This window comes from Temnothorax nylanderi, unplaced genomic scaffold, assembly GCF_030848795.1.
Source record: "Temnothorax nylanderi isolate EJ_2023f unplaced genomic scaffold, tnyl_v1.0 TNYL_tig0012_pilon, whole genome shotgun sequence".
Classification (NCBI taxonomy): Eukaryota; Metazoa; Arthropoda; class Insecta; order Hymenoptera; family Formicidae; genus Temnothorax; species Temnothorax nylanderi.
The window spans coordinates 156,138-182,408 of record NW_027249074.1 but is presented as its reverse complement, the minus strand read 5'-3'; the positions used below and the strand labels follow the sequence as shown (position 1 = coordinate 182,408).

The 26,271-nt window shown below is 35.4% G+C and overlaps 3 protein-coding genes and 1 non-coding gene across 7 annotated transcripts in view; 2 read left to right on the top strand and 2 right to left on the bottom strand.

Moving 5' to 3' along the window:
• Positions 1-1,420: 1,420 nt before the first annotated feature.
• Positions 1,421-17,451, bottom strand: Hop (tyrosine-protein kinase hopscotch). Of its 2 annotated transcripts, XM_071697377.1 has the most exons (16): positions 17,297-17,451; positions 16,938-17,223; positions 15,053-15,354; positions 14,539-14,898; positions 14,163-14,375; positions 13,806-14,083; positions 13,359-13,686; positions 13,136-13,292; positions 12,944-13,065; positions 12,707-12,860; positions 12,287-12,611; positions 11,633-12,051; positions 10,953-11,281; positions 10,442-10,752; positions 1,970-2,231; positions 1,421-1,613 (listed from the first exon to the last, which is right to left on the bottom strand). In XM_071697377.1, the coding sequence occupies exons 2-16, from the start codon at positions 17,049-17,051 to the stop codon at positions 1,457-1,459; spliced, it is 3,831 nt and encodes a 1,276-aa protein (XP_071553478.1). In that variant the 5' UTR covers positions 17,052-17,223; positions 17,297-17,451; the 3' UTR covers positions 1,421-1,456. The 2 variants fall into 2 exon arrangements, with proteins under 2 accessions (XP_071553478.1, XP_071553479.1); XM_071697378.1 differs by lacking the exons at positions 1,421-1,613; positions 1,970-2,231 and adding an exon at positions 9,735-9,917.
• A 1,161-nt stretch (positions 17,452-18,612) lies between these two features.
• Positions 18,613-23,258, top strand: La (La autoantigen-like). 2 transcript variants are annotated; one of them, XM_071697374.1, is made up of 7 exons: positions 18,613-18,988; positions 19,764-20,117; positions 20,485-20,627; positions 20,744-20,819; positions 20,916-21,167; positions 21,266-21,401; positions 21,610-23,258. In XM_071697374.1, exons 1-7 carry the CDS (start codon positions 18,791-18,793, stop codon positions 21,687-21,689), a joined length of 1,239 nt encoding a protein of 412 aa, XP_071553475.1. In that variant the 5' UTR covers positions 18,613-18,790; the 3' UTR covers positions 21,690-23,258. The 2 variants fall into 2 exon arrangements, with proteins under 2 accessions (XP_071553475.1, XP_071553477.1); XM_071697376.1 differs by having other exon boundaries at positions 21,549-21,786.
• LOC139767878 (small nucleolar RNA U6-53/MBII-28) lies at positions 21,449-21,539 on the top strand. The gene has a single exon (XR_011717235.1). It is a non-coding gene; the product is annotated as a small nucleolar RNA U6-53/MBII-28 (small nucleolar RNA).
• Positions 22,020-26,271, bottom strand: part of Nlg-5 (neuroligin 5) — a 108,617-nt gene continuing 104,365 nt past the window's right edge. For both annotated transcript variants that reach the window (XM_071697372.1, XM_071697373.1), the window contains exons 9-10: positions 25,608-25,754; positions 22,020-25,520 (exon numbers count right to left, since the gene is read on the bottom strand). In XM_071697372.1, the coding sequence (XP_071553473.1) occupies positions 24,868-25,520; positions 25,608-25,754 (800 nt within the window). In that variant the 3' untranslated portion in view covers positions 22,020-24,867. The remainder of the gene's footprint in view (positions 25,521-25,607; positions 25,755-26,271) is intronic.

The window sequence follows — 26,271 nt, the reverse complement described above, 5'->3', positions numbered from 1 at the left end:
GAAGTTAATGTATTAACATATTTCTCTTTTAAAATCATGAAGGTTATATCATGTTTCTTTTCATTGTAATATTCTATCGACATCTTAAAATCTCGGGTAATCGCAACTCGTCGTGTCGCGTAAAGATACACGCAGTGCTGTCTCGCTTCGCGTATACTTGGCGTGAGACACTACCGTGTCTCTTGACTATGATATTTCGTATGTCTCGCAAATTTACATAATGCGTAAATATCTAATATTTAAGTAGTACTATTATCGTACATATATTTTTGAGGAAAAAAACGCCGCGCGAATAAGTTTAGAGAAATTTTCTCATTCTTCCAGTAAATTTTATTTCAATTTTTCTCTCGTCAGCTTGAGTAGACAAAAGCATTGTCATTTCGAATATTATTATTTCGAATATTGCAGTGCAAGATATACTCTTAAATGTATTATTAAAGAGACCTATACTCCGTCCAACGAGAGATCATGGTTGATCAAACATAAATAACGATAGGGCACAGAGCCGCAACAAGGTTTTCGCGCTAAATTATTTTTATTTTTAATAATGTTGGACAATATCTATTAAAAATAAAAATAATTTAACGCGACACCTTGTTGCGCGGCTCTGTGGCCTATCGTTATTTATGTTTGATCAACCATGATCTCTCGTTGGACGGAGTATATATACTCACATTTTTTCACATATACTCGAACTCACATCCGTGACTCTTTGTCCCATATAACAAGACATGAATATATAGCTCTGTCCTGTAATGGCGACATTGATGGATCTAATAGTTCGTTCGGAATTGTTACTGGAGATTGTTAGTATCTGAAAGATTTCGTTTTAACACTTCGATAATACTTGGAGACGTCCGACACATTTCCGCAATCAACATACTTGGATTAACGTAAGACTCATCAAAATCACTATTCCTGTGAGATCCATTAGAAACGGTACTGTGTGACAAGTCTCGATTATATCAACGAATCTTGTAAGGTGAAAAAATTCATACGTGTTAAAGTATAAGGCGATGAATATTTTTTGCATGTAAAATAATTAATATGTATGTTAACGTACATTTATAATTGGGAATATATGCGGCGGTGTTCAGTTTTGTAATTATAAGATTATTTTTATCGATAGAGAAATAATAAAATCTAAATATAAATCTGTCGATTTATTCTTAGAGACGAAATAGGAGAAATATATATCGAAGCCTGTACAATATTCAGATTCGTTTCTGTGTATATTTGTATTATCTGATTTAATGCTATAATAATTTATTCTTCTTGATTGAAATCTATCTATCAATGATATCAATGATAGTTTCAGATAGTTATCAGGTGTGATGCGTGAAATAGGCACTATGTAGTTACCATCATTGTTACTTTTCAAATTTTCTTGCAAAGCATTATGTTAATCTGCTTCGTTACACATATTACTCGTGAAAATAAAGTTAATACTGATGCGTTAGATATCGTGTATTATATAAAATAAAAATACAAACTGTATAACGTTGTAATGCTGCCGTACAAAAACGGCCAAGTTTCCGTAACTTTGCGACTCTTGAATTAAATCATACGCCGTCTCGTTTTCGGCAACGCAAAATATGCGTTCCGCGCGATACCTGCCGAAATTATTGCCAACGTTATTCTTATCTACGATTGACGTTCAGTCGAATTATATTTGTCGTACAATGTGCGGAAGAAGAGATGAGCTCGGGTTTAGCATTGTTTAGCATTTGCGCGAAAGATATCGAAAAATAATGATAACAATAATAATAATAATAATAAATTTTAAAAACATGAGAAGAAAACTATTTTTTCTAATTGAAAAAAAAGAGATGTATCTGTCGCATGAACTCGAGAATTGATAGACCAGTTTAGATTTAGAGGTAATACCGACGCTTCGCTTTCACGTAATCTTAGAGTCATTTGCTCTTTCGCAAATAGTAGTAAATTACGCGAGGAATAAATTTCTTACCCCATCAACTTGCACATTCCGCAAACGTGTTGCGCGAGAGTCACAAATAGAGTGGAACAGCCGACATAAATTAAAGGTATGATGATAAGTATAAGATACGTGTGGTACCGAACGACGTAAAAATATCTCTCTTCATTAGCAACAAGTTGAATATCAATAGGTTGCCTCCGCGGGCGAGATTCGTTCATAGGCGATATAATGTCGAGGACTTCCGGTGTGATAATCCACATGCAGTATAACGCCATGGTTATATACGCCAGGCCTGAAAAATTCGATAATTGTAAATATATTATAATATAATTTTTAGCAACAGAGCGAGTGTGTGTGTAAAAGAAATTAAATTTGAATTGCAATGACATATTAGACATGTTAATGTCTTGATTTCGCAAAAATATCATATGATCATTTGATTAACTCTCTGCACCGAATTTTTCAAGAAACAGTATATTTGTAAAAGCTGCAAGATTAAAACAAACAGAAATACCGAAAATATGTCCAAAGTAGAACTTAATTTTCACTATATATAAACATTATTTCTCTTATTAAATTCAAGCTCTGATGGTCTGAAGACTCGATTTAATTTAAGATTGTCTCAATATGTGATATAAAAATTGTATTCTACTAACAAGGAAACGTTTGGAACTGTGCCTCACCGATTTTTATGGGCTTTGGATATATATTTTGTAGAGTAACGAAAAATAACAGACACGTATTTTTTTTTATCGACTTCGAGGTGTGTTTAGGGATTGAAACAACCCCTCGAAAGAAGTTCTATGTATTTGATTACGAGTGAATATCTCTGAGACCGTGAGGTATATGAAAAAATGTTTTAGACAAGAAGGTTACGGTATATGGTGATCTCTGCAATCGTGTATTTACATTTTTTCATTGTCATATTTTTGCAAAAATAACATTAAGGAGTGGGGAATGTGTATGTTAAAAATATACACATCCATTTCTATTAACCTTTAGCTGGCACTGTGGGGTATTAAACGCCTCGTTCAACTCTAATTTAAGCCCCCCTATAGTACGTAAATAGTACTAAAAAATGGAAGAGTTAAGATATAAGACGGCGATACGAGTCAGGCGCGGTACGTGGTGCGCAAGTAAAGAAATTAATAGTTATAGAAGTAACGAATTAAAATGTATATAATATACATATAAATATTCCAACTTAATAAACTGCGCGCCGATTATTTGTCGGACTTGAAACACATGCAGCTATCGTTGGAACATTAATACATTGTTAAAAGAGATATGAAATTTACAACACATTTATGATACCACGGTAAATAAAATTTATAAACTGGGTATCTGAAATAAAAATTCTTGCACTTGTATAGCTAAATTCATACACGAACATGAATTTCAATCACTGATATGAAATTTAATACACATAACATTGAATATTAAAAACCCGTTTAAGATTTTTTGGAATACGCAAGGTAATAATACATATTTTTTATTGAAAATGAGAACATTTGTATATGAATTTATTTGTAACAAACAAAGCATTGGAAATATTTGAAAATTCATATACCTGTAAAGGAATTTTGATCTTTAAGCATATTTAAATTAAGCTTCCCTCCCCGGACGCGATTTAATTATTTAAAAAACTGTAAAGAATTTATTGCGAAAAATATTACCTCAGCCAGGATTCGAAGCTGGAACCTCTCTCATTCCGTGAAGGGTGTCGTACCAATTCGACTACCGAGGCATATGGTAATATTTATCGCAATAACCGGTTAATAATAGTTAACAAACGCATGTTTCAGCCCAAGCAGCATTTTTCGGTTAACTTTCCGACTAAGGACTACTTTTCTACTAATCACAACGTAAGCGGTCCAAGAAAGTTATAAAATGAAACTTATAATTAAAAGATAATACTAACGTTTTTTGGACGTTGTCTTAACGTTAAAATTACGACGTGCTTTTTTTATCACTTTCCCAACATCAAATTTGAAACAGTTTAAGTCCTATTACCCGACGTTAAGATATTTAACGTTTGCCTGACGTTATACTCTGCACCACACTTTTCGAGCGACTTCAATACGTAATTCTTACTAAATAGTTAGTAGAATTTATCGCACCTTTTACTACGTAAAGTTTGATATAGTGTGGAACGCTGACTTCGCCATTTTCATTCCTCAAAGAGGAAGGCAAATAATCCGCCATTTTCCAGTATATTTAGATTTATATTTTTTAACGCACTTTATTAACAATTTAAAGCATTTATATAATATCTATTGTTAAAGTTTTGACGACATGTTTATTTTAAAAGTAATTTTGATAAAAAAAATAAAAATCTACATTTTGAAAATTTTAGTTATTTAATAGAATATTTAGTAAATTGGAATATTTTAGAAGGGATTCGTCTAATTTCGACCTATCATTTCCACATTTATCAATAAAGTGGGTTTCGTTATAAATTTTCAGTGCTGGGTTTGTGTATTTATGGCAAAATTACAATAGTATCAAAGACTGCGCAAACTATATTTTTCCTTTAAAGCCATTTTATTTGTGCCAAATTGATAAGTACGTATTATGATACATTTATTACACCAATGCCGTCATATGGTTTGAATAGGTTTGAATAGAAGCACGAAAACTACACCTAAAATATTACGTTGTGAAAAAATAACCTCAGGTCTAGCAGAGTGTACAAAATCAAAGTTTACAAAAATTACTTACACCAACGTTAAAACTGGTGGAAAAAATGTAACCTCAATTTAACTTATATAAGTCGATACGTCCCAACGTTGGTACAACCTAAATTTGATTCCCCAAATTAGTGCAAAAGAGGGTTGAAACGACGTAGCGAAAACGTGTTGGATACCAACGTTAAGGGGATGCTGGAGCCGTCTGTATAACCGACAAAATTACCATTTTCTATGTTATCGACTATATATGTCCTTGTATAGACAAAGATATAGACAAGGATAGCACGCTACATTGCACGCACACATACGCACGATACACATCGATATCATACTTTTATATTACGCTTCCAAATCTTGATTTGGGGGGTTTATCGATGTTTTTCTTGTTGTGCAATTCAGGGGAACTTGTTTTCGCGTTCGTACTAACGGCGGTATATCTCTTATATGAAATACATCTTGTGACAAGCTGACCGCTCGCCGCAACTCGAGACGCCATATTGGGATAAAAGTAGGATAAGGAAATCTGTACTTTCGTAATTTTTTCTCGTTTTCCATATAAAATCGGAGTTCCCCTGAATCATTAATGTATGTACTGCAATTCTGGAGAAGGATTTTTAATTCTGTCAAATTAATACGACGCTACGTTCCGACAAAAAATGCCGGTAAAACAGACGGCTCCAGCATCACCTTAAGTGTGTTTATCTTAACGTCGGGCGGACGTCAAAATGCTGCTTGGGAGCCTGCGTAAATTAAAATATGTCAATAGATATGTAAATAAATATGTAAATTAAAATATGTCATTAGACTCGTGAATCTGCGCGCAGTTTATTAAGTTGGAATATTTATATGTATATTATATACATTTTAATTCGTTACTTCTGTAACTATTAATTTCTTTACTTGCGCACCACGTACCGCGCCTGACTCGTATCGCCGTCTACTAATTTGTTGACATTTTCACGAGTCTAATGACATATTTTAACCCGTTGTGGTCACACCTCCAAATAATTTCATAACGGTCACACGGGGGCCAATCGACCCCCACGTAGAAAACCAGTCGCCATTTGCCAGCTATTCGAAGTTTCGTCTCAAACATTTAATTACACATATCTGAGAGTCTTCTGTTTATGATTCAATAATCTTTTTTTTTAATTTATTTTAACATAAAAAAAATAAGCAAAAAAATTTCTGAAGAAATGGGCTTTTTTGCAAAAATATTCATAAAATTTGTTATTTTCGATATTTTACACAATCATGTTAACGTTGTATTCTCAAGACAGTATACTTTGAAATAAAAATTAGTTTCATAGTGGGTTTCGAAAAAAATGTATTTAACGAAAAAACACGTTTGTACAAGTCGATGTCTGCAAGCTGTCTGACGCTTAGCCGACCTTTTGTATCGTTATAAATGTATACTAGTATATACCTTCAAGTAACTACAGATGGAGCCACAAATTCAGTTCTGAATTTTACGTTTAGAGATATGTAATCGCAAACTTAGCGTGGGGTCCTATGGACCCCTAGTGACCACAACGGGTTAAGATATAAGAGTTATAAATTTTTGAGTAAAAACAGTCATTTTTTCGTTTTCTTTTACGTTCTCTAATTTTTTTCATACTTAATATTACATTTTATCAAAATAACCTATGACATTTGTTAAAACAACATTCGAAAACTATCTTGGAATTTTTTTAAGTAAAAAAAATCAATAGCTTCCTCGCAGCAAGCATTTTAGTGGTGGGATCTGAAACGGCCCCAGTGTGCCAGCTATATGATTCTGGTGAAGTGTGCTAGCTAAGGGTTAAAGTAGAGTAACTTTAATCTCGGTTTAACTTACTTTTTATCTCTTCCTATCCTAATATTTAGACCTAGAAAAAGATAAAAAGTAAGTTAATCCGAGATTGTTGAAGTTAATCTACAGTGGTACAATTGGACATTAATGTCTTAAAACATATCGGAAAAATCAATGTAATTATAATAAATGTTTGGTGAAGATGAAATTATAATTATGAATATCTAAAAGAAATATTGCATGTTGCTCATTGAAAGTTATGTGTACGATAAATATGTTGGATGCTTATAATACAAATCACTATTGTGTTGTGTCTCAGTCCCAAGTAGCAAAAAAATATTTTTTAAACGTTTTTTTAAAAACATTTTTAGTAATGAAAAAAAAAATGTTAAAAACATTTAAATTAATGGGATAGATCCTTTTTTTCTTATTAAAAAAATTTTTATTTTAATATTGTACAAAACGTTTTTTTAACATTAAAAAAATGTGTTTTTAATATTAAATAAACGTTTGTTAACCTTAAAAAATGTTTTTTCAACATTAAATAAATATTCTATTAACATTAAACATTTTTTTATTAAGAACGCTTATTTTAACAACTTTTTCGACAAAGAAACGTTTAAAGAACGTTCTTTTTCTTTATCTAAAAACCGCTTTCCTAACTGTTTTCTTATATATTGGGTGTGCGTACAACCGCGCGCCCATCTGAAAAAACTGCTCTCTCAAACCGGTCACCACCCATCCGAGTATGGTACCGCGCCCACGTTGCTTGACTTTGATGATCGAATGGACAAGTGACGATCCTCTGACTCTGACGCTTCCTTCTTACCTGTAATTGTCTACAACATATCTTTAAAGTGTTAAAAAATCTTATGGGTCCTATGACGCGGAAATTTTTTACGGAACGGCACATAATTTATAAAGCAAAACGACAACAGAAAAATTTGATTGAAACATCTCTTACAATTAAATAATTAATATAAAATAATATTTGAAGTAAATATTAAATATAAATATTAAATAAATATTAAATAAATATTTTTTTCATATTGTTATTGCAAATAAATAATTAATGTAAAATAAATATTAAATTAATGTCGAATAAATGTTAAATAAATGTTTTTTTAAATCATTATTGCAAATAAATTATTAATGTAAAAGAAATATTAAATAAACGTTAAATAAACGTTAAATAAATATTTTCTCTAAATCACTATTTCAAATAAATAATCAATGTAAAATAAATATTTAATAAACATTAAAAAAATATTATTTTTACAATGAATTGTACAATGTATAATTAATGAAAAATAAATATTTAAAAAACATTTAAAAAACATTGTCTGCTGCTTGGGGTCTTATACACAGAAATATAATCTTGATCTCGCAGGCAAAAACGCCTGTCCTTTTCTTCTGTGAACAAAGTCAGGTTTAATGTTTCTCTTACTTAGATAACAGAGTGTGACTAATCTTGAGGTCTCGGCATGCTCGTGCATAATCTTGGCCTCATCGTGTGTCTTTTGCAACGCCCAGTCTTTCGACATACGCTCGAATAATTCTCTAAACTAAGAGAAAGTAGAGTGAGAGTGATAAATAAATGATCATGTATTTCAAAATAGCAAAAGAATCCATAGACATTTATACATTAAGTTTCATTGATACGTTAACATAATTGTAATAGGTAATTCTAATTCTAAAAGATTTACGAAAGTAATGTTACATATTTTGACTGTGATATAATTTTTCTTTTGTCACGTTCACTTCGTTTTACTTTTATCTCTTATTACTCATCATAAATTATCTATGGCGATGTGTTATAAGGAAGGTAATTGTAAATCAGTGTCTTAATTTGGCTGAATAACGTTCCAGAGAGTAAAACAGAATGAAATTTGTGTATGCGATGGTAATTTTGTCTATTTATAAAAATGAGTTATCTATCTATCTAAAAATGAGTGACAGCTTAGGTTTTTATGTATTAGAGACAAATGATACATTCTATTAAATTTAAGTAATGAGAAACACAAATCGTTAGAGAATCCAACGGAGCTTACTTTGTCTACGTGTGTGACACGCGTGTACAAGTTGATCAGGCCACCAGTTACAATTAGAAACGCCGGTATCCAATCCACCATATAATCCATAGTGATGTCAGATGTAATAAATATGCTATTAATCTAGTAAAATGTTATTAACTCTTAATAAGAACGAAGAAATAATTTCATCGAGAAATAATTATCCGAGACACGTTCGATTAAATTTCTCGTGAAGAGTCTTCATTATAATTTCGATAAAACAGTGATATTCGGTTTCTGAGTTTATATTCTATTTTTATTCTGATACCGCGAAAATGTTATTTCCAACCCTCTAGTTCGAAAAATATCTAACATTAAATTGAAAAGAAAACTATTTTCTTAAACCGTAAGTACCATAAAACATATACTTATTAGTAGGATGACCGTTAAGACAGCTCTTATTAAATGAGCTCTCCATTTGCTTTGATAAGGACATAGTCCGATAACCGACAGAAGAAATCGGTTCAACTTGTAGTAATGCTCTTCGGGATGTTCCATTTGCTTCGAGGGCTTCAAGAGAACTGGCTAGAAGCGAGTCGATTGCTGCTTGCCGATTATTAAAGTAATTTTTCCTCTTTTTTAAAAGATCCATTTGATTATTTCTCTTTTTTTATTTATCGCGACATTGTAGGGCAAATTATATCGAGAGAAAGTGCGCGCTCTTAACGCGGCAGCGAAAATTTCTTAGAAGTGTGAGAATATTGATCGACAGGTCGCATACAATGTTCACGTAAACATGGGAAAGAAACCATTTGTGGGATCTACAAACGGAAATTATCTTTAGTTTAGTTTTTTCTTACGAACGGTTTTCCTCGCGATTATTTCGCTACAGTTTACAAGCAATTTTTTCCGCTTTATAGTATTTTTTTTTATTATTTCGGAAATAGGCGAAACGGAAATGCCAAGGGGAATAAATTCAACGTAAAAAAATACTCGCGCGGTATTAAGTAACAGAATATTGTCGACTAGATACGTCTTTTCTGTAACAGATGCGTCATCAGAAGCAGGATAAGTTTTGTAAGTAAGTTTATATGTGAAATGTTAAAGGTGGATGTTAAACTCTGTAACACCAAAGAAAGCTAAAAAGATATGCATAGATACTATTACAAGAGATGCATTGGAAAGATACGTTGTTAATCCTTCACTAGCAGATTCCTTGATTTTCTACTTTTCAAAATAAAACTCTTAGATAATAGTTTCGTTTTCTTAAACTTTAGTCATCTAAGAATATGAAAATAAAGTTTACTCTTCAAACCTTTTATTGGAGTAACATTGATTCAGTACTTTGTTATATTTTTGAAATAAGATTGCATTGCGTGATTGTGAAAAAAATATCCAAGCGGTGTAAAAGGGTGACGTGTGATTCCACATGAGTGCAATCGACTCGTGGTCAGCGGGTTCGGGATTCGGTCCTGACTTTCATCCTGTGTATATTCCTCGATTTAAGTATAGGATGTGGATTAGAAAGTTGAAAATTATATATAAAATTAATGTGCGAATAGAATTATAAACTTATTTGGGGACAAACTGATATAATACTAATACTTAAGCGGTATATTTCACACATATACATGATAAAATGGCGAAAATATCTTCGACTAGATAGATCTTTTCTATACAAGATACGAAGATCAGAAAGATTGTGAATTCTCCAATGACAGATTCTTTGATTTCCTATTTTTTTTCTAAAATTATTATAGAACAGTATTTTTTTCTAAAATTTATCCATCTAAAAATATAAAAATAGAATTGACCTATGTATAATTTTATATACTACAGAAACCTTATAAAGGAATAAAAATGGCTTTTCTTGCGAAAAATAAGCTAATTGTAGACTCTTCAAAGAATCTTCCATTGATCATGAGAAATCATGATTGTGATATGTCATATATTTTTAAAATAACAACAGACAGATTTGTGTGGAATCACGAAGTATTCTAATAATTACAGAGTAGTTGCTCGATGTCTTCGCGTAGAGTAGCGAAAATTGGTCTCTCATGGCTGTTCAGCTGCCAGCATGATAACATCAGTTTTCTATGAATTTCTTGTGGACAGTTGTCTGGGCATGGAAGACGGTGGCCACGTTCCAGTGCGTTCAGTAGGTCGGTTATAGTCGTCATTGAGATTTCTTTCTCACCCACTCTGATTGACAACTGTGGGTCGACGCCGTAACTGAAAACCTCGTACATCGTCACGCCGAACGACCACACGTCCGAACGTGTTGAGAATTTGTTATGCCTTAAGCTCTCCGGTGCGTACCTGAGAAAAATTATTTATTTCTTTTGATGCGTATATTATATAGCAACGTGAAAAAGTAATCCAATCTTAAGGCTTAATAAAAGTTTACGAGAAGAAAATGAAAAATGTTACATTTTCAAATGTAAAAAATTACTTGATTTTATTGTCTATATAAATATTTAAAAAATGGAGATTAATATATATATTTTTGTAATATTTACCATTTAATTGGAATATTACGAAGGGTTTTGAAAACATAATAATCACTCGCCGCTATTACTTGCGCGAGGCCAAAATCACTGATTTTCACTCGATCTTCGTTCGTTACTAGAATATTTCTCGCTGCTAGATCTCGATGAACAATGTTCATACTACCGAGATACTCCATCCCCGCGACTATGTCTAGGGCGAAGCCTAACAGTGTTTTGTATGCGAGACTAAATCGATGCGAGCTTAGATAACTCAGCAACGAGCCAAATTGAATAAACTCCATCACCAGGATTCGGTCCACTGAGCACAAAATCTTCACGATATTTGGATGTTTGAGTCTCTAAAGATAAACAAGGAAGAAAAGAGTTAATGTAGTCAACTTACTACTGCATTTAGCTATCATGCAATTAATTAGTATGTTAATTTTAAGCACAGTAAGAAATAGAAACATTTTGTTTCTTATTGTTATTAAATCTTTTCACGTTATACGTATTAATATATATTAATACGTATAACAATGTCATTAACAAGAAATATACTAGCTAAATATGTTAAGCATATACCATATATTAAAGTTATGCTACTTAAATATTGCAATGGCAACAGATAAGATTTAAAAAATTCCTGATACAAAAGTTTTGTACAACAATTTTTAAAGAAACAACAATTGATTCTTAAAACAATAATTCACCTCCATGATTTTAATTTCCCTCTCGAAGTCAAGCACATTTTCCGAGTCCTCCTGCGTCTTGAGCTTCTTGACGGCTACATCCTGTTCCGAGTCAACTTCCTTACCGTTACGCCTCCTGAGCGTACCCTTATACACTTCGCCGTAAAAGCCTTCACCTATCCGTCCTTGCAGGATCACATCCAAATTTTCATTTATCTCATAGGTGCGCTGCCATTGGGAGTTATCTTTGCTGTTGAAAGTCTTGTCGTTGGTTTTGCTTTTGTTGGTTTTGCTCGAGCTATCTTCGCGGCTCGGACCACAATCGCTACCGTTACCCGCAACCGGCATCTTGTACAATTCGTTGTTTAACCAACGTAGATAAAACGATAGTTCGTCCCTGCTGCTGTCTTGATTCTGATAGCTGATCAGCTGTTCTGTAGCTTTTAAAGAAATTAAAGTTAATCCATGTCTCTTGTATCAGTTGTTACAATTAGGTTTTGTTATTTGTAAACTCAACATATACTGTGTTATAATGAAGAAATTGAGATAATTCATGGTTTTTTTAATGTCTAAAGATGCGACAACTCGATTACACACGTCTATATAAATAGCATCAAAATTGATCAAAAATAATACAAATTATTTTTGTAATTAAAAAGGTTTAAATCGACTTACCGTTATCGTCGAAAGGAATACTGGTGTAATCAGTGACCAAACTCGTTTGTGATTCACTATTTGATTTGCTCTCTTCTGTAAAAATACTGCCATTTTCATCATTGTTTCCATCGGCTTCTTTGAACAGCTTAGGGCATATAGTAGCGTAAGTATGAGTTCTACGAGCATTATATACTTCATATAGAATCTGATTAATATCTCGCATGATAGCCTGAGGCTGTTTCCTTGATATGGAATTATTTTTGCCCCAACATTCCAACATTAATTTATAGATTTCGTTTGGACAATCCTTAGGAGGAGGCAATCGGTTTCCACATTTATAAAACTGTAATACAACACCATTTAATCATGTTAGTCAGAGTTTAATAAAAAGATCAAATCTATTAAAGTAAAGAAATCACATAATTGTAATAAATGTACCATTTTAACAGTATGAGTTTTATGATATTTGGGTGGGGAAGCTCCTCTGGAAAATATCTCCCAAATGGTTGTCGCCAGCGCCCATATATCTGCTTGGAGACTGTATTTTGCGGATGTTAAATCCGTGTAACATTCTGGCGGTATCCAATATATGCTGTGCAAAAGAAAGAATCCTTGTATTACGCATGAAAAGAAAACAATGAATATAATTAAACGAAACGTTATTTCTTTACTTACTCGTCCTCAGTATAAGTGAATAGACCAGGATCTCCCAACTTGACAATGAAGCTGTTATCCGTATGCAAATGTACGAGAACGTTTCGGCATCTTATATTTCCATGAATTACACCATTCTCCTCCTATACATTTTTACATGTTAAAAATATTATGTAACACTAAAATATAACGCAGATATTTGGAGAAATTTACCAGATGCCATAGGGCTGTTGCCAGACAGACAGTGGCTTCCACCATATCGACCGTTAGCACAGATTTGCTATTGCTGCACAGGTACTTGTCCAATGGGCCCAAGTTTACCAGTTCGAGGAGCATTCCGATCGTCGGAGCCACAGTTATGCCGTACAATCTGAAAGCGAAAAGTGGAACGTAATATATTTCCACGCTACATCTTTCTAAGATTTCTGATATTCACCTAACTAGAGCTCCCGATCGTAATTGGCTCCACTTGCCGACCAACTCCAAAAATTCTTTGGTATAATTATTCTCCTCCGTCTTGAGTATCTTCATTATAACTTCGAGCTTCTTGCCCTTAGCAACTCGCCATATAGCTCGATGCAAACTCGTCATTGTTGTTGTACGAGTCAAATCCTCGTCGCTCTTTGCGATCGCTTTGTATACCTGCAACTCATTCCATGGTACGCATCGCGGTCCACCTTGTAATAAAGTGGTGATTATTTCTTCGTCTGCCGCTACTTCGTTCACGACGTTTTCCGAAGCGCAAAGTAATAATTTCGATTTGTCTAGAAAATAAACAATCTCTATATATAAATGGAAAACTAAAATATAGACATTTTCTTTTGTTTTCCTCTCTCTAAAACATTACATATATCAATTCATATGTAACTATTAATATATGTACCGTATTCCGAAAATCCTAAGCATTTTCCCAAGTATATTGATTCATTGGGATTTTGGAATGAAGAAATTAAATGCCTCAGAGATTCGTACACCCGAGCGCTGTTTGTCATTGCAAATTTGTCAGGTTTAGTCTCCACCACTCTTTGCGAAGATATAGTTCCGTCTTTGTTATAAACGTCAATATAGTACACGCAGTACTCGGTTTCACTCTCGCGCAGTATGTAACTTCCTGGCTCGTTGGCACATTTTTCCTTGAGTTTCGTGTACGAGAAGTCTTTCCTGAAATGTTTTTTACAGACTCTTTGTAAATAAAACAAGCAGAATATAATCTTGTGTCGTCTTGCGGAAATTATCTTACCCAACCGGTCCATGGCACCTTAACTTTTGTAATCTTTCTAAAGAAGGCGTAAAAATGCTACTGTCACCACTGCAAAGATTAAAATTCCACTTGACAGATAAGCGATAATATCCGTCCAGTGCGGATACAAAAGACAACAGAATCGTTTTTGTGTCAAATTGTACGCACAATGGTATGCCCGTCCTCCTCCCAATCAACACAGTATTGTTCTTTCTAAAGGATTGAAAATGTGATAGATATAAATATAGATATCCATTACTTCTAAATACATTTAATTTATATGAGCCATGAAAATTATTTTAATATTTGTCGTAAGACTGTGCATCAGGAAAGGAAGCTAATGTGTTGAAATATATTATTATATGTTTGTTATTACCCTATGGAAAGGGTGGAAATGTCCTCTATCCTGCAAATCGTTTTCCATATACCCATGTCAATCTCACAGTATTTCACTTGCTCTATGGTAACTCTAAGTAAGACTTTAGCTCTTAGATTAGGAACATCTTTATCCATTAACGTTGTATATTCTTCGTATGGATAATTTGGAGCCATGCGTTCAAATTGCTTCAAATACTGCTCCTTGACGTATGCAGCGTCGTACCCAGATAACTTCGTAAGTGCATTGTGAATAGGTTTCCTAATAAAAAAGGCGTGCCTCTTTATGCATTCCTTAGGTATATATTTCTTATATTCCGATTCTACAATTTCTCGTGGGAGTTCTTCTTCGAGCATTACCCTGCAACGAATAAAATGCCATAAAGTTACCTCATATAATGCTCAGAAATTACATTAAACAAAGTCTACGGCAAATTTGTTTGCTGTAAGAAATTATTTATAAGATAAAATATAATCGTTTATTCTTTTATCAGAAGATGACTTGTGTACCTTACCTGTACATATCGCTAACTCCTAGGCCAATCAATTCATGTTTATGTTTCTCATAAACTATGTCAGGTACTTTATTATCCAACACGTCCCTGCGGACTTGTTCAAAGTAATAATTATATGCATTTAAATCTATTTCTCTCAGTCTGTCCATACTGGATGGCTTGAATCTCAAGCGAAAGTTGAATCTGTACTTCTCCGAGTCCTCTTCCAATATGTGACCACATGGGAACCATAGTTTCGTAGAATAACTTTGCAATGCGAACAGGTGTCTTGCTAAAGGACTTATATTGAAAGCATTGCATATCTAGAAGTTGAATAAAATTTTGATTTTTCGAGAAATATTCAGATGCTTTTCACGGAAGGATAATGAAAATTTATTCAAATATGACAAATACGATAAACCGGATAAACAATGCAAAAATAAATTTTAATAGCATTTTGAAGAAACAACGAAAGAGATGTAAATCAAATATTTCATAGATTAAATGATTAAATACATAGATGCTTTATAGATTTATAACAAGAGTTAATTATTCTACAAAGCTCAATGAATAAATTTTTAATCCTACTACCTATGTTAAATACAGAGCGAATCTCTTTTCTATATTTAAATTCTACATATTTTCTATATTTATAGTATAAAATATTTATTTTATACCAAGACAAATCGCTATACAAATCGATTTATCATACTCTTGCGTATATTACTTAACACTAGAACAACCAGCGTCAAACATATACTTAATTTTACATATCCGACAATTTGATAGGTATTTGAAATACGTTTTATTTGTTATTAATTGTAATTCTTTAATATTTAAATAATTAACAAACATACCTCTCAGTTACAAAGATTTTTACTATTTCACACTTATTCTTTTCTTGTTAAGCTAAAGCATGAATAATAAGTGTAAAGACAAAAATTATTTTTATCAAGTAAATAGAAAATGTGCCAATATACGGTCAGGCTGGATTTTTGTGGCTAATAATATTTTTCGCGTGAATTTATGTACATTTTTTGCTTCACAAACTACACTGCCCTTACTGTCGGTCTCGAAACGTCTGAAGCTGAAGCTAGAATAGTACAATCAGATAATTAAATTGACAAATCAATTTAACACCGATATTAATATGCATCTTTAGAACCACTGCAAGAATATGTTGCACAAAATATTACTCCAGGGTTCAAACCTAGATCTCTCTACTATCTGGGAAGATGTCTTTACCAATTCAACCACTGAAGCATGTGATGGTATTAATCGCAACAATCTATAAATATTAAGGAGAACATTTTTTAAGGCAAATGCGTATAAAATCATATGTTAAGTGAGTCATTAAGTGAGACTGTTACGATAAGTAAATAGAAAATGTTACAATATACAATTAGACCTGGATCTTTTGTTTAATATTTTAATTATTTTTATGTACTAGGCAGGATGGAATTTTTCAAAGAAGTATTTATCAAAAATCTTAATATAAGAGAATTTTACATTGTTGTATATTTTTTATAAACAAAATTGCAACAAACTATGAAATTATTAAGCCTGTTATTTTGATGGATTAGGTATTGTATGTACAAAACTTCGAAATTGAATGGTCGATGGAAAATAAATTGGCATATATAATAATTTTTTTAGCTCGACAAAAATGAACATAAATTCCAACAAAAGTACCTTAACAATTTCTGTAATTTAAAACAAGAGATCCATCATTTTGACGGTTGGTTGTTCTAGTGTAAAGATAATAGTTTCGTATAATTAACAAATAACGTGACGAAACTTTGATATGAAAATCGTCAAATGAGAAGCATTTGTGTTTGCTATAAGAATATATACGATAACATTCCATTCTGCTTTATTTAACTGAAAGAAAGAGAATTGCCCGCACCTTTATACACAGGTATTCGATGGTTTCACCAACAGTAAATGCAAATTTCAACGGCTTATCCCTGCTGGCCATATAAATGTACACATAATGTGACAGTCGTGGATCGTCATCCATATTAATTTACAAATCGTCGATCTTGCCAGAAATATTACATCTTATTACAGCAACACTCGAGATCCAACGCACGCCAATTTGTTTCTTGTTTACCATGTGTGACGAATATAGCGAATTCGATCACCTGCATTACTCTGCACTTGTGCAGAATAAAGATTATTACACCAGACACCTAGAGTTATTCAATGATAAAAATATAATGCACACATCATAACCGATAAAATATTCAATATTAATATTGTTACCTCTTTGGAATGCGTGTTCGAATTTATTCTATCGGTCAAAAAACTTTAATTGGGCTCTTCTATTTGGATACTTCTTACCAGCTTCTTTACATAGAAATCTTTACAATTACAGATTGGAGTAGTAGTAGTATGTATATACAATACACTGAGTGCGTCTAGAGGAGCACGCAGGAGCACGACCGTTCATGAGCGGCTAAATAGCAATTAAGTGTGATTGGTTGGATCCAAAAGTAAGAACCAATCACGTTCTATTGCTACTGAGCAGCTCAGTGAGCGGTTGGCGCGACCGTGGGTTGGCGGTTGTGCTGGTTGTGCACCTGGGATGCACCCACTGCGTCTCATTAGGGCTCATGCACAATGCTGCGTTCAGCGGAAAAAAAAACAGCTCAATGGGTGGTATTGGGTGTGTTTAGGTAAAGGTGCCTTTTCACGTTGACGCTCGATCGGCTCGACGCTCATCTTCAGTGAGCAAAAATCTTTAGAAATAATATTTTTTATTTATATATATATTTGTAAAATATTATTACTTGAAGATATTACTTGAAAATAATTAATATTTTACGTATTTCGAAGCCTATTTTTGATTGTACTGAGACGATCAACGACGATTCAGCGTCAACGCTGGATGTTGAATAAATTCAGCTTTATTTCTTGACGCTAGCGTCAAAGCGAAACCACGTGACCCTAGAAATAATATTTTTTACTTATTTATATTATATAAGTAAATTTATGTATGTATATAAATAAAATATATTATATTTGAAGGTTTTTGCTCGCTGAAAATGAGCGTCGAGCGTCAACGTGAAATGGCACCTTAAAGGTGCGATTTCACGATGACGCTCAACGCTGGATTCGAGCGTCAAAAAGCTAAACTGTGTTTAGCTTTGACACTCGACGCTCATTTCAGCCAATCCAGTGGTTAGATTATGGGAGCTTTCCAGCAAGTGACACAAGCCGACACAAACGTCGTTCTATCTTTCTTTTTTGGCAATGAGTAACAAAGACAAAACGATACCTGTGTCGACTTGTGTTGCTTGCTGGAAAGCTCCCTATATTTCGCGTCCCTCTGAATCTATCACGTGACCAGATTTGACGCTCGAATCTAGCGTCGAGCGTCATCGTGAAATCGCACCTTAAGACACCGCTACTGTAGCGCTACACGAATGCGTACCAGCCATTGGCTGTTCATGGTAGCGCTACCATGTCTTACCTAAACACACCCAGTGCTTTCACTTTCGACCACCAGATGTCATGGCGACGAATGTCAGATCCCAATACTCTTCTAAATTATGTCAGCGTCATGGCTCATGGGCTCATGGCCGTCATTTCCGTTTTTGGCTTAAACGAGGAAGCACGTGTGTGGACGTCTAGGGTAATTCTTTTTCTTTTCGCTCTCAGAATTTAAAGACGTATATAGTATATCAGTAGCTGTCGCTTCTTAAATTGCGCCGCACGTATTCGTTTCTGTAATTGTCGCGGATAGAATACTTGAACATGGAAAACGAACAAGAGGAGACGAGTGTCGGCGACGATCAGTTGAACGGCGACACCGCTACCGAGGTTAATGACGACGCGCCGACCGTTGACGCCACGGATGAAAAAACGGAACAACAGACAAAAGCAAACGGAAAAGATACGGAAGAAGAGGAGCCTTCAGAGGATCTTTTGACGAAGATTAAGGCACAAGTAGAGGTATACTTTGCACTTTATATTTTCATAAACGAATAATTTAGTAGTCTTCTTTTTTTTACGTCACTGTGCAGCATCACGCCTCGGTGGTTCTGAATAATCTGAATTGTAACGATATTCAAAGATGTCAACATATACTGTTTCGTTTAAAAATCAAGGACATACGTGGGGCGAGAGTCGGGATCAAACCTGGGACTCGCTGATCACGAGTCGACCGTTCTCACACAGAATTACGTGTTTCCCCCGTTCGTTGTTTCTTCTATTTTGTAATTTCTTTTTGCAGTACTACGTTAGCAATGTAAATATGTAGATGGATAAATCTCTTATTGACGAAATAGAACTGCGTGAGGATTAGGATCAAACCTGGAACGCATTACTCTGAAGCTACGGTCCACTTTACATTACAAATGCTTTGAACCATTTCTCTTCTCCTTTCTTTCAGTGGAGAAAGAAGGAGAAGAATACTTCAAAGCATTTGCAGCATCAAATGGACTGCAGCCTGAGAGCCTCCGCACAAGACTTTCGTATGGTAACGTAGCGTAACGAAACGTGGGTCAACGCACAAGAAACGTATCGGTTACGGCCTTATACGTCAATACGTTTCTTGTGCGTTGATCTACGTTACGTTACCATACGAAAGTTTTTGTGCGGAGGCTCTAACCGATACGTTTTTTGTGTGTTGATCCACGTTAAGTCTGAGTCAACCATTCTCATACAATTCCAGGCGTCGCTCTGTGTGGTTACTGGTTATATATATTTTTTAAATTTCTTTTTGCAGTACTACTTCGGCAATGTAAATATGCAGAGGGACAAATTTCTCATTGAGCAAACAAAACTGGACGAAGGCTGGATTCCAATGACTGTCATGTTAAACTTCAAAATGCTGGCTTCTCTCACCAAAGACGTCGACGTAATTCTGAAGGCTTTGGAAACTAGCGATCTCATGGAGATATCTGAGGACAAGAAGAAGATACGTCGCTCGCCGAAGCATCCTCTTCCGGAATATAATGAAGGATATAGGAAGGCTCAGGAGGCTCGAACGGTTTATGTCAAAGGCTTTCCGTTGACTGACACAACTATTGACAAGCTGAAAGCCTTTTTCGAACCGTATAAGCCATTTGAAACGATTGTGGTAAATATATTTGTCCGACACAGAAATAAGTAAATATAATGTTTTTGGGCATCGAGTAAATCGTCCTTCTAATGTTAACGTGTTAGCTGTAAACAGTAAATCGTCCTCTCAAATATGAACTTCTTAGCTGTAAACACCTACTTATACTTGACTCGGACAAAATAAAGACTACAAACTCGAGATTAAATTTAAATAATAAATAATAATCAATGTCTAATTTTATTAATGTCTATTTCTTATTTGGTTATTTGGTTATATTTATGATTATTTAGAAAACTTAACATTAGATATTGATATGAGTATCAGAATATAGATATCAAAAATTATTTTTAGTATACTTGATATCTCAGATGATTATGTTTTGCAGATGAGAAAATATCAAGATAAAGATAAGGTTTTTAAGTTCAAAGGGTCTGTTTTTGTACAATTTGAGACTGTTGATGTCGCCGATGCATTTATGAAAGCAGAATCGGTAAAATATGAAGATACTGAATTGCTAAGGAAATGGGCGTAAGTAAAAATTATATCTGGAGAGAAAGAATTGACATATATTATATATTTGTAATATATATATATATATATATATATATATATATATATATTTATACCTGATATTATATTTATAGTGCGGATTATAATGCAGGAAAGGCACAAGAAAAAGAGGAACGTAGAAAAAAGAAAGCAGATAAGACGAAGAAAACTGTAAGTAAGCAAAGCAAATCAAAGATGAATATGATTGTAATCTATCGTTCTTAATCCAAATTCTTTCTCTTGTGCTTTACAAGTTTGTTTTTTTAGACAGAGCAAAAAGAGACTGAGGGTGATGAAGAACAACCTGCAGCGACAGATAATAAATTGCCAAAAGGTTCAATTATTTTCTTTTCTGGCGTTTCTAAGACGTGTACAAGAGAAGATATTAAAGAATGTTTAGACAAATTTGATGCTGATATTGCATACATCGATTTCCAAAGGGGGCACACAGAAGGCTGGGTACGTCTGCAGGGAGAAAATGCTGCGAAACCCGTGTTAGACAAGACAGACAAAGGCAAGGTGAGAGAAATATCCACAAAATTTTTAAAATTTTTTTAATAACTTTGATGGTTTTGAAATTATAATAATGAAGTAAAACATTTTAATCGTGTTCCAAGGTAGTAATCCAGGACATTAAAGTTACCTGCAAAATCCTCGAGGGTGAGGAAGAAGATAAATACCTTGCTAAAGTAATGGAAGAGATGGTAGCTTCGAAGAACAAATATAACAAAGCCAAGCGAGCCGGTAAGAAAGGTAAAAGATCATTTCCGAAATATTACAATTGTTGATTATCAAATATATTATAATGATGATTTTTGCCATGCTAATACTGAGAAATCATAAACATATTATGGATTTCGCTGAGTTAAACTCTTCAAACAACTGAATTCTTTATTGCAGCGTAAAAGAATTTTGCGCTAAAGGAGCAAGAACTAATGAAATTTGTTGAATATGTTCAAAGGACGTGCGCGAGGTGCGAAGAAGAGAGGTAACAGTCCTTCGCGTGACACAGTTCCGGCTAAGAAGAAAGCTATCGAGTAAGATCGATTCATTCTGAAAACTTCAAAGTTACATATGTATATTACACTGTATTTTCAATGTATTGGCTAGTTATATATAGAAAAGGAACACTAAATTATGCCTGGCATAATTTATTACACGAGAAACTCATTTGGTTTAAACTTTTTGTTACTTTTCCTTTTGATGTATATTGTTTTAGATACCTTGAAAATATAGCCTCGTCTATATTTGGTTAAATGCGTTTTCAATTATTTACCATTTCACTTTACCGTTAAACTTTTCATTTCGTCATGACGTGATTTAAAGATGACAATTCTGCCGTTTAACGGATGATTAAAAAAAATCGCCGTGTATTTTTATAAATTGGCATTTATTTGTTGTACAGTGAAATTTACAAATTGGTTTCTCTAGACTATAACACGTATTTAAATTTCACTGTCGTTTTACGTGCGTCAATTCTACCTTCACGCAAGTATCACAACGTGTTAAAGACCTTTAAAGATCGTATCGTCCGCGAACAGTTACTTTGAAAAATTACACGTAATGACGTATGTACGTACTTAAAAACTATCGTAGTCGGCAATACGATTTTACGGCGACACCGTGTCTGTGCATTATTACGCTACATGGTATTTAATTACAGATTTACGTTCTTAATCATATTGATACATATGTATAGTTTCATGTGCCAAGGAGTCGTACGTAATCAGTTAGATGAATCTTATTTTTTTAGACAGTCTCAATATTTAATGATTTTGAAACTCATTCTATAGGTGGAAAAAGTTTTCGAGGTCTTTTTCTTCTTCTAGGATAACAGTTAAATTGTTAGAAAATTCAGTTCTCGCAAGTGTTACCTGTCAATTGTTACGTAAGAATGATCTTCTTACAATCTGTAGAATCAAGATATAAACGTGATAGAAACGTTTATTTAGCATGTAAAAATCTATCAGTGGTCGTGTCTACAAATGTTTCCCGCTTTTCATGTTGCTGTGCCTGATTTCATCATCAATTATCGCATTCCATTGTATCCTGAGAAGCGCATCTCATTTTCTCGCGCGGACCGATTTAGTTGCACACAATGACGAGGATGACTTTCGAAACTTGGTATCTGTGTAGAGTCTAGTGGTCTCAGCGATCTCAGGTCATGAATATTAATTCGGGATTAAGAACTCTCTACAAAGACAAAATGTATCTCTGCAAACACGGGCGCGATCACGTCTTAGGATACTTGGTCGTGGAAGAGAGAAAGAGAGTTCTATACAAGTCGATAGCTTTAGTCCTACTTTAAGAGAAATTACTCCTTTTTCTTTAATCGTTACGTTTTTTTGAGCAGATATTAAAACCTTGGCAATGATCTCAATTTAAAAAAGGCAGTAGGAAGGAATTATCAATATTGTTCCATAAATTTTGGCTCAATAGAATCGAAGTGTCATCAAGCAGGTTCATCTCAACATTTTCATCTCTTCGTTACACATAAATAACTTTAATTTGAAATTACTAAAAATTACGCCGCTATCCATGAAGGTGAAAAGACTTAATTCTTGTAGTATAACATTCAAATATTTTAAATAAAAATATAGATACACTTAATGCTTAATTTTTTCCTTGATGTTAATACTGTCTAGTACTCGTACATTGTTTTGCAAGTGGAGAAGAATATACAAGATGCGTTGCCAATTGCGAGGTCTCGAGGCTCGCGGGCGAGAAACGGGAGAGGAAGTGTGTGTATATTATCAGACGGGAAGTTTTAGCCGCGATTTCGTGGCGGTACAATACTTATGACTGTCGGACTATATTCTCTACGAGAAGAACACTCAGCGGAAGGTCGAGTCCGCCCTCTCGAAAGTCGTCGCGCTGCTCGGTCGTAGCCCTTACGGCTTTCGACCGTCGAATGCACTCGTGATTGTGCACTTGTGCGACAGGTAACGCAGTTGGAGAATTACGCTTTCCGCCCGAATAAACTTCGCGAGCGCTATTAAGCCGTTCTCCTCGGCAGGATCGGAATTACACGTTTCGAAGGACGTGGCTAACTCTGTGTGTCGCAAGGGCGGAAACGACGAGTGCGCACCTTCACCTGATAGGTACCGACGGCTTTCGTATACACCGTATTCGTTTCATTTGCGAATAACGGACGCGCCCGATCCGTTTGATCCGCGCTTCGCGTAGAGTGGCCTCTTCCTTCCTCCCAATCGATGCTTTACAAAGCAATCGTCGAGACGATGGTATGCGATCGTTGGCTTTGGTATTCCGATTCCATTCCGTTTCGAGATCTCTTAGATCCGTCGTCGTCGCTGTCGATTACCGTGTATCGATCCGCCACACGATAATTTTTATACGTATAATTGCTTTTTAACAGAGAATTCGATTTGGAGCTTTTTAGAGTGAGAATTTCATTATACGTTTCGTCACAATAATTCCTCGTCAGGCGCCCTTTTTCTGTGACATCGAAGACATCGACACGTTTCCTTTATGTTCTGTAGTGATACTTAATTAAGGCCACCTATTTGCCACGGTCTCCGAGAGAATCAGGGTTTATTCCGATGAATTAAATGGCTAGGACGCATCGTATCGATATCTTCAATTGCGAATAATGTCCTTTGAATAAAATACTTTTTGAGCACCCGATATATTACGTAACATAGCCACGAGTTATGATAAGTACTTTAGTAATCACTTTCTTTAAAACCATCAAGAGAATATCTCGTCTCTTTATAAGTAGCAACTACGTACAATCCACGTACTCTATTAGAAATAACGACCACGTGCAATCTTACAGTTCTACCGGTAGAAAGAACCGGTCGCAAAGTTTTCCTAAAGTGGTAACAGTCAGGCGCAATCCGGCAGTAATAACAGTTCAGTAGCGCGACCGCGTTATAGTCAGCCACGGCGCCGCGCCGCAAGTAGTAACAGTCGGCGATAATCGGCCGTTTTTAGTAACGTTCAACTATAATCGGACACGCCGTGCCGACCGTACATTGATTATTCGACGCCACAATTCACGCGCAATGAACACTTGTAAAACATCTATTACAAAGCCCTTTTTCGCCTGCTGAATTCGAGTTACGCTTAATCGGCACTGTCCAACGATTCGATTAAGGGGGAACATCGTTCAAAATCTGGACTCCGTGGTGGCCCTCTCCGCGTCCACGAAGGTCACCCTTTTCGTCCGCGCGTTGCCCTCCGGGGGCAACCCCTAATGCTATACGGATATCTCTTGTATCTGCACGCGTTTCTTGATGGTGTTGGTGCTGCCGGCAGTGGTGAGCGAACTGGTGGTCCTGGCGGGCGGTTTCGGTGGGATCGCGTCCTTGTGGCCGTTGCCGCTGGTCCCGTGGCCGGATCTCGGGTCTTTCCTATTCTGCTCGCAGTCCTGGCCGTCCTGGGACTGCGCGAGCTGCTGCTGCTGGTCCTGGACGGAGGGGCTTCTCGCGAGGGTCGTGTACGACGGGGGCGGCTCTTGAGCGGGTCGCGGATTCTCGGAGGGTTTCATGGACGTCCTGGTGGTCATCGGCAGGGACTCCTGCCCGTTCGGCCTGCAGTCCATTGCGGCGCGTTTCTTGTCGCGATCCCGCTGATAATAGATGCCGGCGAAGATCAGCATGTTCAGGACCAGGAGGATGCAGCCGACGCCCACGGTGATCCCCAGGGCAGTGGTCGTGCTGTAGTAATGACGGGACGCCAGTCGCTGCAGCAGCTCGGCGTCGTCCTCGGAATCGTCCAGAATCGGAGTGATGTCCTCGATGAGGCTGTCCTCGCCCCCCGTGGACGTGCTGCAGGCGGTGGTCGAGGACGAGCTCGTCCGAGTCGTGCCTGTCAGCGGCAGCGGCGTGTACCATTCGTCCCGAACCGGTCCTGTAATAATACAACGAAAAAGAAAAATGGGGGATAATTGAGGGTGGTATTCACGTCATCTCTCCCGCGAAGGAGCTACGATCTTACCTGCGTAATAATGATCGCCTCGTTCTCGGAAGTGATGATGTCGCATGGAAACGTCGTCGTCGCCGGGACGATGGAGCTGCGGTATCAAGTTAAGCCACACAGCCATTTTATGGCCGCGATAATGGCTCTTCATCTTCGGTTTCAATGCTAGAATAAAATTTTGATGGTAAAAAGCGCCTGCTCTCCTTCGGCAATTATCTGTATATCCGTTCACTAAAGGATAGTTATTATACCTATTAATCAATCGTAAATGTGCGAGATATTATGAGCGACGTATTGTCACGAATAATTATTAATAGTAAATCAATTGTAATTATCGAAACGCATTAAAGAGTACATAATTATTATCAAAGACTACATAATTATTATCAAAGAATAATTTCGCATTATATTCAAAAGGGTTTCACCCTCGCGCGCAATTAAACTTTTCAAGGAAATTTCAAAGAGAACGTCAGGGAGAACGGCGAGCAAAGTCCACTGTACACAATCAAATTTCTGCAGGAACTTTTTGAGAGGGAATTTAAAAAGATCGCGGCAACGTTCCACGAGAAACTGAGAGGACGAGAGGAAGGCGCGCTTTGTGGAAAATTAAATTTATCGAAAAATAACGAAGGGGGGAGGGAGAAAACTCCTCTCGTCTCTTCTCTTCTCTCTCTCTCTCAAG

Bases quoted from the DNA above. Each gene is read 5' to 3' on its own strand.
- Hop (XM_071697377.1), bottom strand. From the start codon at position 17,051: ATGGATGACGATCCACGACTGTCACATTATGTGTACATTTATATGGCC. The intron at 15,355-16,937 runs GTGCGGGCAATT...TTCAACTTCTAG, and splicing joins TCGAATACCTGTGTATAAAG to ATATGCAATGCTTTCAATAT. The intron at 13,293-13,358 runs GTGAATATCAGA...TTTCGCTTTCAG, and splicing joins CGATCGGGAGCTCTAGTTAG to ATTGTACGGCATAACTGTGG.
- La (XM_071697374.1), top strand. From the start codon at position 18,791: ATGGAAAACGAACAAGAGGAGACGAGTGTCGGCGACGATCAGTTGAAC. The intron at 18,989-19,763 runs GTATACTTTGCA...TTCTTTTTGCAG, and splicing joins AGATTAAGGCACAAGTAGAG to TACTACTTCGGCAATGTAAA. The intron at 20,820-20,915 runs GTAAGTAAGCAA...TTGTTTTTTTAG, and splicing joins CAGATAAGACGAAGAAAACT to ACAGAGCAAAAAGAGACTGA.